The sequence below is a fragment of the Nasonia vitripennis genome (genome assembly GCF_009193385.2).
Source record: "Nasonia vitripennis strain AsymCx chromosome 1 unlocalized genomic scaffold, Nvit_psr_1.1 chr1_random0016, whole genome shotgun sequence".
In the NCBI taxonomy this organism is placed as follows: domain Eukaryota; kingdom Metazoa; phylum Arthropoda; class Insecta; order Hymenoptera; family Pteromalidae; genus Nasonia; species Nasonia vitripennis.
Genome location: NW_022279605.1, coordinates 329,488 through 345,858, shown reverse-complemented (window position 1 = coordinate 345,858; position 16,371 = coordinate 329,488). Strand labels below are relative to the sequence as shown.

Sequence of the window (16,371 nt, the reverse complement as noted above, 5' to 3'; positions counted from 1 at the left end):
GTACGATTCTATTAAGCGAAGCAAAATGTTTCAAATTCTAGTACTTCTCGGAGTACCAAAAAACTCGTGAGATTGATTTAGATATGTCTGAACGGAAGCACTGGTATGGTCCGAGTAGGCGGTAATGTATCAGAACTCTTCATGATACGCGATGGTTTAAAACAAGGGGATGGGCTCTCTACGGTGCTGTTCAACTTAACGTTAGACTATGTCGTTAGAAAAATGCAGGTTAGCCAGCTGGGCGCAACGCTTAATGGAACAACGCAGATACTAGGCTACGCAGATGATTTAGATATACTGGAGGATTGTAGAGAAACGGTAGCAAGAAACGCGGAAATCCTCATAAAAGCGACAGAGTATACAGGGTTAGAAGTGAGTGAATCAAAAACAAAGTACATGATTGTGAATAAACTAGGCATCTGCAGAGGGGAGGGAGATCTCAGAGTTGGGAATTTTACTTTTGAAAAGGTTAGCGAATTCAGGTATCTGGGTACGTTCATAAATGATAGAAACGAGATTAATATCGAAATAAACAAGAGACGGGCAATACTTGCTTCTACGCCGTGAGTAATTTACTTAAATCGAAGCTGTTGTCTAAAAACGTTAAAATAAGAATATACAGGACAATAATACTGCCGGTGGTTCTGTACGGGTGCGAAACGTGGGCTTTCACTAAGCAGGCGGGCAACCGTTTTAGGGTATTTAAAAATAAAGTCTTGCGAAAAATATACGGGCCGAAGAAAGATGAGGAAACCGGGGAATGGAGGAGACTACGCAATGATGAGTTACACAATCTGTACTCTTAACCAAATATTAGCAGAATAATAAAATCACGCAGATTGGGATGGGCAGGGCATGTAGCGAGAATGGGCGACGACCGTACGGCAGCGCGTGTCATGAAGGGCAGGCCGATGGTAACGCGACCTCTAGGTAGACCTAGACGCATATGGGAGGACAACGTAAAAGCGGATCTAGTACAAATAGGACGGGTGGGTGTCGATCGGAGGGGTGCATCTTGGGTGGGGTTGACACAAGACAGGGCAGCGTGGAAGGCTTGCGTAGATGAGGCGATGAACTTTCGAGTTCCAAATGCCACTTAAAAAAAATAGTCTGCCTTTCTCTTTTCACTCTCGTCTGTGCGGCTAAGATAGTCCGCTACTGCGTTTTGTTTCCCAGAAATATGTGTTGGATTTAAATTAAAGTCCTGGATCGCGAGGTTCCATCTCTTCAATCGCTGGTTGTTGATTGCCCCCCTCAAGTATATATCGAGCTTGTTAAGCGACCACACAAGGGCGAGCATTTTTTTTTCTGTAGTAAAATATGAACATTCGCTACCCTTGAGTGTTCTGCTCACAAAACATACTACTTCTTCCTCTCCCGCATTGTTTAATTGAGAGAGGACCGCAGCGAGCGCGTAGTCTCATGCATCTGTCGTCGGTATATACGACTTTTTTGGATCTGCATATTTTAATATTATGTTATCATCAAAAAGCGTTTTTACTTTTTCGAACGCTTCTTGATGTTCAGTTGTCCAATGGAATAATATATTTTTTCTCATTAGATTTAATAATGGTATTTGACATTCAGCAAAGTGTTTTGTGAATTTTGAATAAAAATGTATGAATCCAATAAAGCTTTGTAGCTGTTTTAAATTTTTCAGTCTTTTGGAATTACGAATTGTACGTATTTTCTCCAGATCCGGTCGTATTCCTTTGGCGAAAATATAATGCCCGAAAAATTCTATCTCTTCACAGAAAAATTTAGATTGTTTGAAATTTAACCCTAAATTGTGTTTGATTAACCTTTCATATAATTTATCGAGATGTTTGATGTGTTCTTCAAACGTACGCGATTTAATCATTAGAACGTCTATAAATAATACCAGAAGTTTGTTGAAATCCTACGTGGCTTCTGCGAGCCCTCGAATTAACGCGGATCCGCTTGTTTTAATACCAAACAGTACAACGTTAAATTGATAGACATGACTATAGACTTTAAACGCGGTGTATTTCCGAGAATTTTCCGCTAGCCTGATCTGCCAATAGCTAGCTGTGAAATCTGTTACACTTGTTATTGGCCTATCAGCGCATTGTTGTAGTACCTCGTCGATACCGGGAGATCCCTCATAATTATTTTAGAGAACCATGTTTAATGTTTTTACTTTTAGGCACGGCCTTACCGATCCATCGCGTTTTCTTACGATCTGTATCGGTTTTATGTATAAGCTGTTCCAGCGTCATATTATATTTAATTTTAACATCCCGTCAAACTCATTTAATGCGTCTTGTCTGTCAGCGATGGGTATTGGGTGTGATCGGCAAACCACAGTGTATTGTCTGTGATTATCAATTCATGGTCGTATGTCGTTAAAAGACCAGACTTCTTTTCAAATACTTCTTTTTTTTTTAATAATTAGAATTTTTAATATTTTTCGCTGTGCCTCATTAAGGTTTTCACAAGAATTTATTTTCCCATCGTTATCATAATCGGCAAGTATTTCGAGAAATTTATTAAACCGTCCGCCATATATCTCAGTCGAAGTCCTCCGCGATCTTTTTCAGGAGCTCGTGTTCTTCTAAATTTAGCTCTAGCTCGCGGGCTAGACCGAACATATAAGTGGCATAGCTGACACGGTTTTGAGGCTCAGGGCTGTATTGTCCAAATTGTACTTTACGACCATTCGTTCTCTGAATTAGATTGTTCCAGTAGCGTTTCCTGAAGCGTGTCGGGAACGTCTCGAAACTATCCACCTCTACTTGAAGAAGATACCACCAGTTTTGCGATTTGCCTTCCAGGGCTTGAAAAATTACGTATTTTAATTCTTGGTCTTCCGGCTTAACGAACGTTATATAATTGTCTAGTTCTGACAGGAATTTCATAGGTCTTTCGCCTGCCAGACCTTTGAATTTCGGCGTAGCTATCTTCATGCGTGTAGCAATATCCGTCGTAGATTCCAAATAGCCACTGTTATTTTTTATCAATTTTCCAAGTTGTGTAGACTCTCTTGCACGTGCCTCGATAATTTTCTGCATCTGCGCACATAGTTCCGTCTGAGAAGCTTTAGTTTCAATCAGTTTGCGTATATCATTAAAATCTGATTGTAGTTTTCTGTGTTGGTCAGAGAGGGCGTCGTAATCCAATTTGACGGTTTCTAGTCTTTTTTTCATTTTATCATAAATCTGCTGTAGATTGTCTGTATCGATCTTATTATTGTCGCTCTCTCTTTTGATTTTTTTCTAACGTTAAGGCAAGAGCGTCTATGCGCTTGATGGCGTCAAACTATTCGTGTTCTTTACTTGTGTTTGAAAAATTCGTCCGTACTTATGACTCTCCGAGTGAATCTAATTCATCGTTTGTTGCTAATTTTTCTACTCGTTCTTCGAGTGTGCTTTGTCTTTCATCTAGTGTGGCAAGCTCATACACTACAGTATTTTGCCATTCTAGCTCTTTCCACGCATCTTCTGGGTTGTGTTCATCTTGTAATTTCTGGATTTCTTCCGGTATAGGTATAGAGCGTCTGTTGAGGATTCTCCCTGTGGCTACTGCCATATTGAAATTTTATGTATTATGCCGCCGACAAAGCTAAAGAAAGGCCGATAGGCTGTATTGGAAAGAAAAAGAACAACATTTTTTTGAACGACTCTATATATTTGGTCAAATTCTGATTGAGATTGCCACATTGATGAGGGGTACGTATCCACGTCTTACATTAAATTGCACGTAGGCTCGTAGAGCATTAATTTGCTCATTCAGTCTGTTATTTTTGACATCTCACGTTCGAATAAATCAAGTCGTTCGTTCACAATTCGGAATCTTTCGTCTGTTTGCGCCGATATTTTCTCGACTAGTTCAATAGTTTCGGCTTCTCTTTCGATGAATTCATCGAATCCCTTCTCTAAGACGCGCAGATCCTGGTCGAGATTTATTATGTTTTTGTGTCAGGTCTAGACATTCCGATCAAGGTTTTCAAGGTATTCGAGATCGTGTGTGCTGCGATTAGTTAGCCAGATTGCCTCACAAAGAATGATTTGTTTATGTATTTGTTGCTCTGCGAGCGATATTTGAAGAGCGGGAATCATTGAGCGTTGTGGAGCGAGTTCTTTAACCTCCAATGTGTGACTAAGTGTTTTAAAATGTCTTAATGATCTCCCTTGAATAATCTCCCGTATTATATAAAATCCGGGTTCCTGTTCGGGCGCCAATGAAACGGCCCGTGAAGGGAAGGTGCACGACTGCAAGCAATTCGTGACCCGAGGGCAGTAATAATGAGATAAACACACTTAAGAAATGATAATCGGCTTTGATCCACCCTGCATCTATCAGTCAAGTGGACAAAAGACTTTTCTATCCTCTAAAGTGGAAAGCCCACTAGAGGAGAGCTGCTCGTGTGTTGAAGGAAATGAGTAGGGGGTATCTACTACCCATGCCCTGCATACTTAGGTAAACCACGCAGCTTCAGACTGATGTGTGAGGTACTACCATCTCACCATGAACCTGTGACCAGATAGCTCCCTTTAAGAACAGGATACTACCATCCTGATCCAGTGGAACACCTGAAGGGAAAGGGGAGGAGTGGATGATTATATATGTATGTATGTATATATATGTATACTTATGTGTGTGTGTATGTATATATATATATATATATATATATATATATATATATATATATATATATATATATATATATATATATATAGTAAAAACTGATTTTAGACACCAAAAGCTATGGAGCGTATCAATCAGACCCTGTCATCGGCGACCTCATGCACCTGGATATCATACACGAGAGATATCGATATTCCCGTAATAAAAATCCCAGTGTGCACTACCTGAACCCAATCATCATGTATTTTATTTTTAAAACAAATTTAAGGAACTTTAATAAGTTCGATTAAAAAGACATGATATCTCTAAAAAAAAACTTAACCAAAGTAAAAAGGTTAGGTTCGTTTAATGTTTTGCGTATCATCATGGATGTCAATAATTTTTTTTTCATGATACGTGCACGAAAAAGGCCACTTTCCATGCATGTAAAATAAATGGAAAATCGAGTTTTTCTTACTCTGCAGCCTATCCGATGGATATGTGTGTCTATATAACTATTTTCAAAATTTTCAAAATATTCAAAATTTTAGAAATTTTTAATATACTATTGTTTTACTTTGAAAGGTCCTCGAATTTCCCATCCCTTTCATATGCATGATAAGTGGCCTATTTGTGCACTTATCATAAAAAGTGCGGTGTGCAACAAGGGGGAAGCGGCTTTTTCAGACTCGGGTGATGTTTTAAGCATTCGTGTCCGTCTCGGGTGCCTACGGCGCCCTCAACTCCCACTTGTGCTCAAAAAATCAACCTCGCTAGAAAAAGCCAATTTTCCCCCCTAGTTGCACAATATACTATTGCAATGAAATTGCAGATTAAAAAACAACTGAGATCAATTTTAAAAAGTCAAGTTTACAATCATATTATTTTATTTATAATAAGACAAACAAAAAATCATTATGTTTAATTAAGGGCTCAGTCAAATGATTGGTAATTTAAACTTAAGTAATATATTGATCAATTACAAACAACTCTCAAGATACTTACTACGTAACTTGCCATGCCATGTTATGCGTGTTCCAATGTGTGGACTCAGAGACTTTGGGGCATGATCTGTGGGTTATTCATTAATTATTTACACCGGCATATGAATAAGCAGGCAACTGGTTTTTCGTAGTTCATTCCACCGCTGTTCAACAGAAAATGTTACGAGTGAAGAGTGCGACGAAAAGTGACGGACCCCGGGCATGAACCAAGATCCTCTGGCTTGCAAGGCAGACGTTCTGTCGTCGCGCTACTGCCACTACCGCATTGCCTTTTCTACTCGTCTTTTTATAGTAATTAGAAACCCGTGACGTGTGTATACACGTGACGATTGCAATAAACCAGTACTTATCATAAAACTTTGAGGCTATACATCTTACATAAAAACCTTAAAAGTAAAAGTTGTAGGCATTTTTAAAACACAACTTTGTACTGTAACAAACATTTTTAAAAAAAGCTTATACATAAACAACAACCCTAGAAACGATTTTTGGTACATATAATTAAATAACAATTTCGTTGTGACACGCGCTATCTGGCCCAAAAGCTTTAATTAATTACCTGACGCTCGCGCGCGTATGTGAGAAACGAATTACAAAATCGGTCGCTCTAATTCATAAAAAATTATGAACTCAGAAAACCGGAAAACTGGAAGATCGGAAAACGCCAAAATGGGTTTCTCTTTAATACAAGGTGATTCTCAAACAATACAACATTTATATACTATCGTTATCAGAGTAAAAGACTAAGTCTAGGGGAATTAGTCCAAAAAATTTTTCTCCACTTTTCACTTTTTCAGTTAGGAAAGAAAGATCCCCCCACCACAGCGCCCGGCGGAAAAGCGCGTAAGGGGAAGTGAGCACGGCGGCCGCGGCGCCGTTGCTAAGAAGGTTGGCGACGGCGATCGAAGGGACAGAGGGAGCCGAAGAGATCGGAAAGCGCAATTATTTCGCCAAGTCCAACGATCTGCATGTGCGAAAGATTTTCGTTCAACTTACAGAACTCATTTTAAATGATTTTCCAGACACTTAATTTCCAGTTTAAGTCAACGAGTTGTTAAGTCAATGAGAAAACAGTGAAAGCCTCGATTTCGGAACAGCTGCTGCGCCTTGTTTCGCTTATTCGCAGCGAAAATTCAAAAAACGGCGAGAGCTGCCTTTTGGGAGACGTTGCAGCTGTCTTCTTGCTCTTTTCCGGCCTTACCACACTGGCGAATTGCACAAGGAACAATTTCCGCGGATCTATTGGCGGAATTTCATGTAGAGCTTTCTGCGGCGCTTTTTGTGGTACTTTCCACGGATCGTTACAATTAATTTGTAAATCACAAGCGAAGCGAGCGTTTCTTGAAGTCTTATAATTATTTATTAGATTTCATCAAGCGAGAGGATAAATCTATATAGCTGTACATCCCTGAGCTGTATACACATTTACAATTTATTTTATTTATATTTTCATGCATAGACAGTTTCTTTAAACATTGTAAACCAAGTGTGAACTAAATTGGTTTATATTTTTTAATTAAAAAAAAAATAAAAATATTAAAGGCAGTTGTATTTATTCTCTTCTTCATGAAATCAATTAAATTAATTATAAAATTACTCATCATATTTATTTTGTTTAATTTAATAAAAATAGTTTAATTTACTTAATTCAATTTTAATTTATTTTTTGATAAACGATCTCCTGCAGGTTAGGTTATGGCGAGCTTGGAAATAAGTGGGAACAAGGGAAATAAGTAACTTGATCTGCCTTATTTTCCCTTATTCCTTCTTCTTTCCTATTCTCCTAAAGTTTAGTTTTCAGCTTGCGGAGGCTCTCAGTGCTTATTTAGACTCAACTTCGCAATTTTCAATTTCTGATATAGTTTTATTTCGCGATTACAATTGATCGTCTTTTTAATCTATATCAAGTACTTGGATAAATATGGCGCCCATGCACTTTGAGGTTATTGTTTATTATTTCCCTTTTTTGTATTTAAAATGTAGTTTAATTATTCAAATTAAAATATTAATTAATTTTCATTCAAAGGCTCTAATATTGATTGAATAAGAGTTATGGTTATGTTATACGTGGTTGTTTTTAGGTTAATAAATACAAGATTATTGAGATCCATTTCAGAATTGCGATCAAGATTCAAGATTTTCGAATAAAGTTTTTGTACAACGAATACAAAGGTATAAGATGGTATAAACTGAAAAACTTTGCGCAGTATATGCAGTTTTGACGTCGTATATTTTTTTCGAGCTGTTGATAATTTTCATACGAATTGCACGTGCGTGTGTGTGTATGCGCGAAAATTTGTATCGATTTAACAACCAAAATTCTGATTTTCTTTGCATTCGATAAACTATGAATAGTATATAAAATAATTAAAAAATATTAAATTGGATATACATGGTTATAAGTAAAATCTCACTTTTTATCAATTTTAGGTGGTGAACCAGGATGATTAATAGGATACCATGCGATCTTCTGCAAGTGGAGATGTTGCTTGATTGTGGATGGTTGCGTATATGGTGAATAGTTCTTAACGGATTTATGTTCAAACAACGTGCTGAGGTGCGTACAGTATCTTAAGTAGGGTACAGATGTACTTCGTGTCATGGAATGCGACTCTGCCTTGAGTCTTAAAGAAGATTGTAAATTATTAAGATGCAATGAGCCGACTTCAAAAATGCTGCTGCTGTCGGCCATATAAGTCCATTCCATACTGTTTCGTTTTTGATATTCGAGAAAGTGGAGGGTCGCCATTGCTACCAGGCTGCATTATTAAAAAAAGAAACAAACTTAAGATAGTTATATATCTTATATGCCTTATGGATGGTTTTATGCCATATTTATTAGAACAATAGACGCTGGTAATGATTTCAAAATAATTTAATACATAAATAAATAATTATGTTTTTATAATACCCTGTTTTAAATAATGACGTCATTATTAGAATAAGCTAACCCTATGAAAAATTTGAACCTACAATTCAACAAAAATTATTATATATGTAAAATCACAGTCAGAGTTTTTAAACATGTATTATTTAAAAAACATTTTGAAAAAAATGCAATCAAATATTTTTGCAGTTAAATGAAAAAATACTTTTCGTGGTCTGGGATGTCGTCGTATTTTAATCTTATCTATTTATGAAATTTCTTTTTAATACGGGATATTCTTGAGAAATATTCAAAGTATTTCGACCTTTACTAACGTATTGTAGCCAAGGCTAATATACCTCGAAAAGAAATTATGTTGCCATTTTAAAAATTTAGAAGATTTTCTTCCCAACAGACGTAATGCTGTTTGAGATCCTCATATTAGCCAAGGCCTCTTCCAAGGATTTTTAGATTTTAGATTTAGATTGGTTTTATTTTTGTACATTATGTTGTACATATACATTATAGTAGTTTGGTGAAATAAAGATAATAAGGACGTATTGCCTTAAAAATACCTGGTTTTGAAAAAAATAAAATATGTGTCTAGTGACTTTTAGAGGACTTAATGCCTCTGAAGACGTACTATACAAAAGCTGGAAATAAAAAAAAACACAAGAAAATACCACGCACACACACACACACGCGCGCGCGCGGGGGCAAACCTGACACCCGTATGTGGCGCGTCTCCTGGGTGGCGGATGGGGGAGAGCTCGCTGAGGTATATACCTCGGAGAATAGAACAGAAATAAAATATGCTCCGTGGACCAAATCAGGCTGCTACGTTTGCCGTGCGGTGCGACCCGCAAGCTGCTAAAAGGAGATCCTGGGTGGAGAACCTGAGGTAGCAAGCCAAAGTGACCTGAACCACCTTTTGCTCACGCCGATGGAAAGACGGGGGGTCAGTCACATAGCTAGTACTGGTCAATTGGCTAAGGCGAGTGCGTGATATTGCTTGATGTCTGCCAGAAACTCTCTGCTATATCCTGGTATGATGTTCCCAGTCTGGCACCGCTTACAGTCATTTGTTGGGGCCATGCCAGTTGCCTCCATAGGGTGAGGGTAAAAATTTTGAAAGATGAATATTTGAAAGGCAAAAATTACGAATTGAATTATATCGAAAGATAAAATTTTAAGTCCCAGAATATTGGAAAGGTATAATTTTGAAAACCTAAATTTGTAAATTTCTAAAAATATCGCTTTTGCAATAATTTAACTATAAATATCACCTTTCGCAATATTTCGATTCAAAATTTTTGTTTTATAAATTTTGAATTACTAATTTTTACCCTTTCTAATTTTTATTTTTCAAAAATTTTAACCTCACACGCCTCCATAGACGAGGGGATCGCGGGTAGTCGGACACATGGCTGGATGAAGACTATTATCGAGCATGGATAATTTAATCAAGCAAGGAGAGAAAGCAGGAAAACGAGCTTTTGAGATCTGAAATACAAACCGGGATGCTGAGCGAGATCAAGAAAACATATGGGAGAAGATCCGAGACAAGCTGGACTCTATGGGTAATGTTGTGTCAAACGCATCCAACATGAGTCTGTTATTAGTTAAGCGGCGATTATGATCATTGTTGCTCTCATTCAGAAACTAATATACTTAAAGAGCTGATCTTTCGCATGCACATTTTTTCTACAATAATACAACAATATTTAAAGTTAAATTTTTCTTAAGTGATATACTTTTAATTTCCATCCGGACACCCATGTAAATATTAGGGTTCATCGCTGAGATGTTCACATGGGTGTCCGGATGGAAAAGTATATCACTTAAGAAAAATTTAACTTTAAATATTGTTTCATTATTGTAAAAGAAATGTGCATGCAGAAGATCAGCTTTTTACGTATATTAGTTTTCGGAGGAAAGCAACAACTAAATTTGAAGAATAGGCATCGTAATCAAAACTACTTGAAACTATTAAAAGTCAAAATTCTTATTAATACATTGGGAAAAAAGACCAAGTTATTGTAAATTTCTGCATATAAAAATACACTAGAAACCAGAAATACAAGTGGCTAGAGTTATTAGATCCTCTAGTACAAGCCTAACAAGAAATGTCACCTGCCAAATCCAAAATTTCTCATAGCCCTCGAGCTGACAATTCCAACCAGGACATTTAAGTAAAAACTGATACGGTGACTAATTTCTAAATAGTTTAACAAATATCTGTACGAAAATTCAGATATCTAGCTTTAATACAACATAAATGGAATAGTAATACTGGACTTGGACATCAGCTACCTGAGGTAAGGTATAAAAGTTTGATGTTACTTAATTAAAAATGACTAAATAAAAATGTAAGCCTCCATTAATAAATATTTTCAAATTAATGTTTAGTTAAATGTTTAATGCCTTTATTAATAAATAATTTCTATTTTATATTAAATGATATATTTTCCTGCACTAAATCATAACCTAAAATTTTAAATTCATATTTCTTGGCCGGTTGTTACCGAGTTTTCCACGGGTTAGCGTCACCAGTTCACAAGGTAACTAGCGAAAACGGTTCAAATAAATTCGGGTATTAATCGGCAACAACTTCTCAAGATTTCTACCAGGGTAGTAGCAAGGGGCGATGAACTCATCGCCTTATACCAAGAATAGAAGACTGGATTAAATGAAGACATAGGGAAGTTAATTACTAACTAACGCAGCTTTTGACCGAGGACGGATGTTTCCGGGCGTACCTGCATCGGTCCAAACTAGACGGCTGTCCAAACTGCCCAATGTGTTCGGATGCAACAGAGGATGTTAAGCACGTCTTTTGCAAGTTCTCACGATATCATCAGGAGCGAGAAGAACTTGAGAGTTATCTTGAACTCCTGAGTCGATTATGACGGCTATGCTGACTTTAGAGGATGGATGGTGCGCATTCAGCAACTATGCAGCAGACAATCTCAAAAAAGTCAAAAAAGACGAAGAAGACGAAGAAGCTGAGTATGTACGTATGTGTGTGTGACGCAGAGAATAAAAGACGACTATAGTGATGACGACCACATCAACCAGAAGCGGGCAAAAGCCTTTCGCCCCCTCGCGAAGCATTGCTTGACGATAGTACCGCGGGGTTTAGGGGCATAAAAGATGAAGCTACGCACTTTTACCAAGGGTCGATGAAGGCGGGGAGGGCCTTCCTTTTTACGTCTGGGTGTTTTTTTACCTGGCCGTAAGGGGAATGGGTTTAGTCGGTATGAACCCGACACACGGCTGACATTGGGGATGCTATGATCTTTCCAAGATTTTCTCTAATACCTCTTTCTCTGAGAGAGAAGAAGAAACACACACAGACACACCCGTACACACATACACACTCATCCGCACGAACATTCTCTATAAACGCATGATTCGAACTCTAAACACCTCCAAATTCGTTTTTACGAGGTTGTAGCAAAACTGAAAATTCTACTATGATCTAGTTCCCTATAGGAGGCAGCAAAAGTGTTAACTTAATATTCACGCCGAAATTACATCTATTTATGTTAACATATACAATAAATACTTATTATCTATAGATAAATAACATTTCTTTTATAGATATCATCAATTATTTGATAATTAAAACGTGTACTCTAACATCTGTATGTGTGCTAACAAATTGGTGAAATTATATACATTTTAATAAATATATTACTAGTAAATAAGCCGGTATAGGGAGACACAACAAATGACGTCATTACTGTTGCATCCTTATCTTATCATGCAAACAAGTAATAAATATAAGATAAGGTATCATGTTTATAAACAGGTAAATAAGATAAGGGTATCATGTTTATACACGTGTAATTCAGATATCATGTTTACATAAACAAACATATCACAACGATGTCGAGTGACAATTTAGGAATGAACGATTTTTTTAATAACAATTAAAGGAATCGTTCATTCTTAACTTGTTACTCGGTATCTTTACCACAATATTAAACAGTATGTTTATTACTTCTTTTGTATAAAAAAAACGATACTTACACTACTACATAACTACATAAGATAAATATGAAATTTGAATGATGACACCAATCTCTAATATAAACGTCAATTTTACATGGTAAGAATAGTATAGAATGATGATGAGGAATGTGCATATTATTATTATTATTACTTTGCGCTACGTTTATAAAAATATTGTGGTCCTTAAAACCGTTTCTAATAATAAAATGTATAAATTCAAAAATTATTCTTTAAAACTCTTATAGCCTTGTTGTTTCGGAAACAAGAAGGTGTTTGTAGAGTATTCAGGACAAAACTTCTTAAATTGGAATGCTGATATTTTATCTTTTTCGATAAGCGCCTTCTTATCCTCTTTCTTACTGCTCGAAGAGAGTGCGTTTTTTATTTTATCCATCTTTCAATGATGATGATGATGCTTCAGTGAAGTACCCTGCTGGAAAAAGTGAATAGAAATCGATTGAAATCGATTAGAATTCACCATTAAAGTCGATAAGATTTCAATTGACTTGAATAGTGAATCTTAATTCCATTTTTTGCATTAGAACTTGATAAAACGTGATACAATACGATAAAACGTGATAAAATACGATAAAACGTGATAAAATACGATAAAAATCGATATAAGTCGATAATACTCAATATGAAAAATTGCAATTGAAATCGATAGACCATGATCTTCTTAAAATTCTATCAATTTCAATTGTAAATTTTCATATTAAGTTTTATCGATTTATATTGATTTTTATCCTATTTTATCACTTTTTATCAAGTTCTAATGCAAAAAGTGAAATTAAGATTCACTATTCAAGTCGATAAGTGATCTAATCGACTTCTATCGACCTTTTCTAACAGGGTACAATCGTAAGAATGACTAGGTTCCCGTATTGCGATGATATTTATACTCCTACGTAAGGAGAATGAAGGGGGAAAAATAAGGTTTGAATAACGTCACAAGAAAAAATATGTCTATTTTTCAGTTTTATTTGAAGAAAAAAGTGCATATGTACAAAGCGTAATAACGAAGAATAACATGATAAATTATTATAATTTGATAATCGTCTTGTATATATCGCTATAGATATCGAACAATATAAATGCAGCAATTTCACAAATCTACTTCTACTATTGTATTAAAGTGCTTAATGTCCCCGTGTGCCGTGAAGCCTTGCACATCTTTTCCCAATAACTTAACATCTAGGATATAATTTTGGACCTTACAATTTTTAAGCCTTAAAATTTTTGTGCTTTAAAATTTTTAGGCCTTAAAATTTTTGGGCTTTAACATTTTTGGGCCTCAAATATTTTTGGGCCTTAACAGTTTCGGATCTTAAAATGTATAACCTTAAAATTTTTAATCCTTAATAATTTCGGGTTATTTAAATATTCCTGTGTGCCGTTAAGCCATTCATATCTTTTCTCAATAACTGACATATTTATATCTATTAGTATAATCCTTATCTCATTTGAACAGCGCCCCTCCACTGAAACCCATCAAGTCGACAGACACAACAAGTTTGTAGCACAAAAAGTTTAAATGAAAAATTATATACGAGACCAAAGCTAATATGACAATACAAAGCAAAATAAAAATTAAAGATCTTCAAATTTCAAAGGCCAGAGCAGACTGAGCAATAAAAACAATTTCCCCAGCTATTTATACATATTGGTACGCATGCGCGGACTGCATTGATAAATATCAGATATGTATGTACCCGTGTGCCGTGAAGCCTCTCATATCTTTTCCGTGCAAATAATATAATAGTGCGTATTAATCTAATCACGCGCGGCGAGCTTACGTCACTGACGTAACTGATTGAGGCGGAGCCCACAAACTAAATATTTGCGAATTTTCTGCAGTTGCAATAGATAAAAAATAACTTAATGAGAAACTTTAATTAATGTAATTTTTTTCTTAATAATCGAACTACATTTGTTACATAGTCCGATTACATGAAATCAATTATGATTCAAAAATTGTCAATGTCGAGTCCATTAACTGTGTTTTTTTTGTAATTAAAACTGTTTATAAAACATACATTTTATTTCTAGACCATATTTTAGATACTTCTAATAAGTTTGATTAAAAAAAAAATGTAATGTCTCAAAAATATTAACTTAGTAACAAAAGTAAACGCTTAGCCGAGTTTGATTTATTCTATATTACAGTGCATTTCAATAATAGTATGCAACATAATAATTTCGATTGAAACAAAATTACAGATCTAAAAAGAAATATGATCGATCGAATAAAGTAAATTATAGTATATTAAATAATATAATTCATATAATATTATAGTAAAATTACATTATTTTATTCATAATATAACAAACACAGAATTGTTGGGATCAATTAGGTTCTGAATCAAATGATTGCTAACTAAAAACTTAAATAATATATTGATCAGATACAAACCATTCTTGTGTACTTACTACGTATCTTAACATGCCTGTTTCATAAATATTAAACTAAGCTTATCATTGAACATAACAATTTTGAGTTTGAGTTATATTATGTTTGCAAAGATATTGTTATAAACTCGACTTACTTTGATTATAATCTCACTTTATTTTTAATATGTAACTTCGTTTTAATTGACATACATAGATACTATTATATTACATTTGCAACTTATTACACATTATGTTATTAACATGCACAGAAAAATAATCAAACTCGCGCAACCTTTTAATTTTTTATGTGTAACAGTTTAACTTTCCCCAAGAGACTGGATAGTCAGTCGGTTCCAGGATCTGGATAGGGGAAAGGAACAAAAAAGAGTCTGTTTTTATATTCTTTACAATAACAAAATATATTTCTTAGTTAAACAATAGCATTTGAATCAGTTGTTAAATCCCGGCTAAAACAGAAATCAATTATGCGTCTCATTAAAAATACTTCGCCTTTACAAATGGAATTGTTTAAACTAACGCGGTTAACAATTTACAAGAATATATACGCGATTTCGTTACAATAATGATTCGGTGTACGCGGATGCGGTGGATCGGTTCGGTGGCGGTATGACGGGTCGGTGGCGGATTTTGAGGTTAAGAATTCATTCGATACGGTGGAGTCGTGTGCGCACGGCTACGTCGATCCGAATGTGTCGTGTAACAACGATTCCGACCGCTCTGTGTGCGCAGAGTAATGGCCGGGATAGTGTCACGGAATTTTAAGGTTATCCCTCGGATTTGTGGAGTTGTGAGCGCACGGCTTCACAAATCTTCGTCGCTCGTCTCGTTCTTCTCTTTATCTTGTGTGCACACAGAGATAAAGCGAGTCATGAGATGTCGGTGTAAGGCTGGCTTTGGAGGTTAGGTATTTACCTTTGTTTCACCAGGACGTGAGCGCACGACCGGGCGAATTGCCGGCGGGACTGTTGTTACTCCCTTAACCATGTGGGCTCACAGTGGCAGAAGGAGGCAGCAATATATCGGAATATAAGTTAGGATTTTACGGTGGCACCAGGTGTTGCCCACGTGTGCTCACGTAGACGAGGCTCGGTGTCGTTCGGATGTTCCGGGTTGCCTCGTGTGCTCACGATGGCAATTCAGAGTTTCGGATTTCGGTTCATCTACCAAATCGTCACGTGGGCTCACGAGACGATTTCGATGGCGTAGGTCTATCTCTCACTTTTCCTTGTAGTAACGTGTGCGTACGATACTACCCGGAGTGGAGCTCGAGTAGAACTGCCCGTTGCGCTGCGCGATCCGTCTTATAAAGGCGCGCGGCGCGGATATGTATAGGTGCGTTCACGGCGCACCGCGTGCGTCGCCTGGCACGTCGCCGCTGAGTCGCTCGTCGGCTGCCGCGCTCAGCGCTCGTGCGGACTCGCCCTGCGGATGTTGCGCGCGCGCTTAATCCGCATCGAGCGGATTCGCCTTTTGTTCGGTGTGCGC

The 16,371-nt window shown here is 36.5% G+C and overlaps 2 protein-coding genes across 6 annotated transcripts in view; one reads left to right on the top strand and one right to left on the bottom strand.

Moving 5' to 3' along the window:
- LOC100114775 (transmembrane protein KIAA1109) overlaps positions 1–8,118 on the top strand; it is a 504,143-nt gene extending 496,025 nt beyond the window's left edge. The window contains exon 50 of the mRNA XM_031922441.2: positions 8,022–8,118. Within this exon, the coding sequence (XP_031778301.1) occupies positions 8,022–8,028 (7 nt within the window). The 3' untranslated portion in view covers positions 8,029–8,118. The remainder of the gene's footprint in view (positions 1–8,021) is intronic.
- Positions 1–16,371, bottom strand: part of LOC103316355 (myelin regulatory factor) — a 299,437-nt gene that overhangs the window by 64,776 nt on the left and 218,290 nt on the right. For all 5 annotated transcript variants that reach the window (XR_004345181.1, XM_032601471.1, XM_031922450.2 and 2 more), the window contains one exon: positions 8,006–8,350. Coding sequence is in view for 4 of the 5 variants with exons in the window: in XM_032601471.1 (XP_032457362.1) it covers positions 8,006–8,350 (345 nt within the window). In the remaining variant the exon portion in view is untranslated. The remainder of the gene's footprint in view (positions 1–8,005; positions 8,351–16,371) is intronic.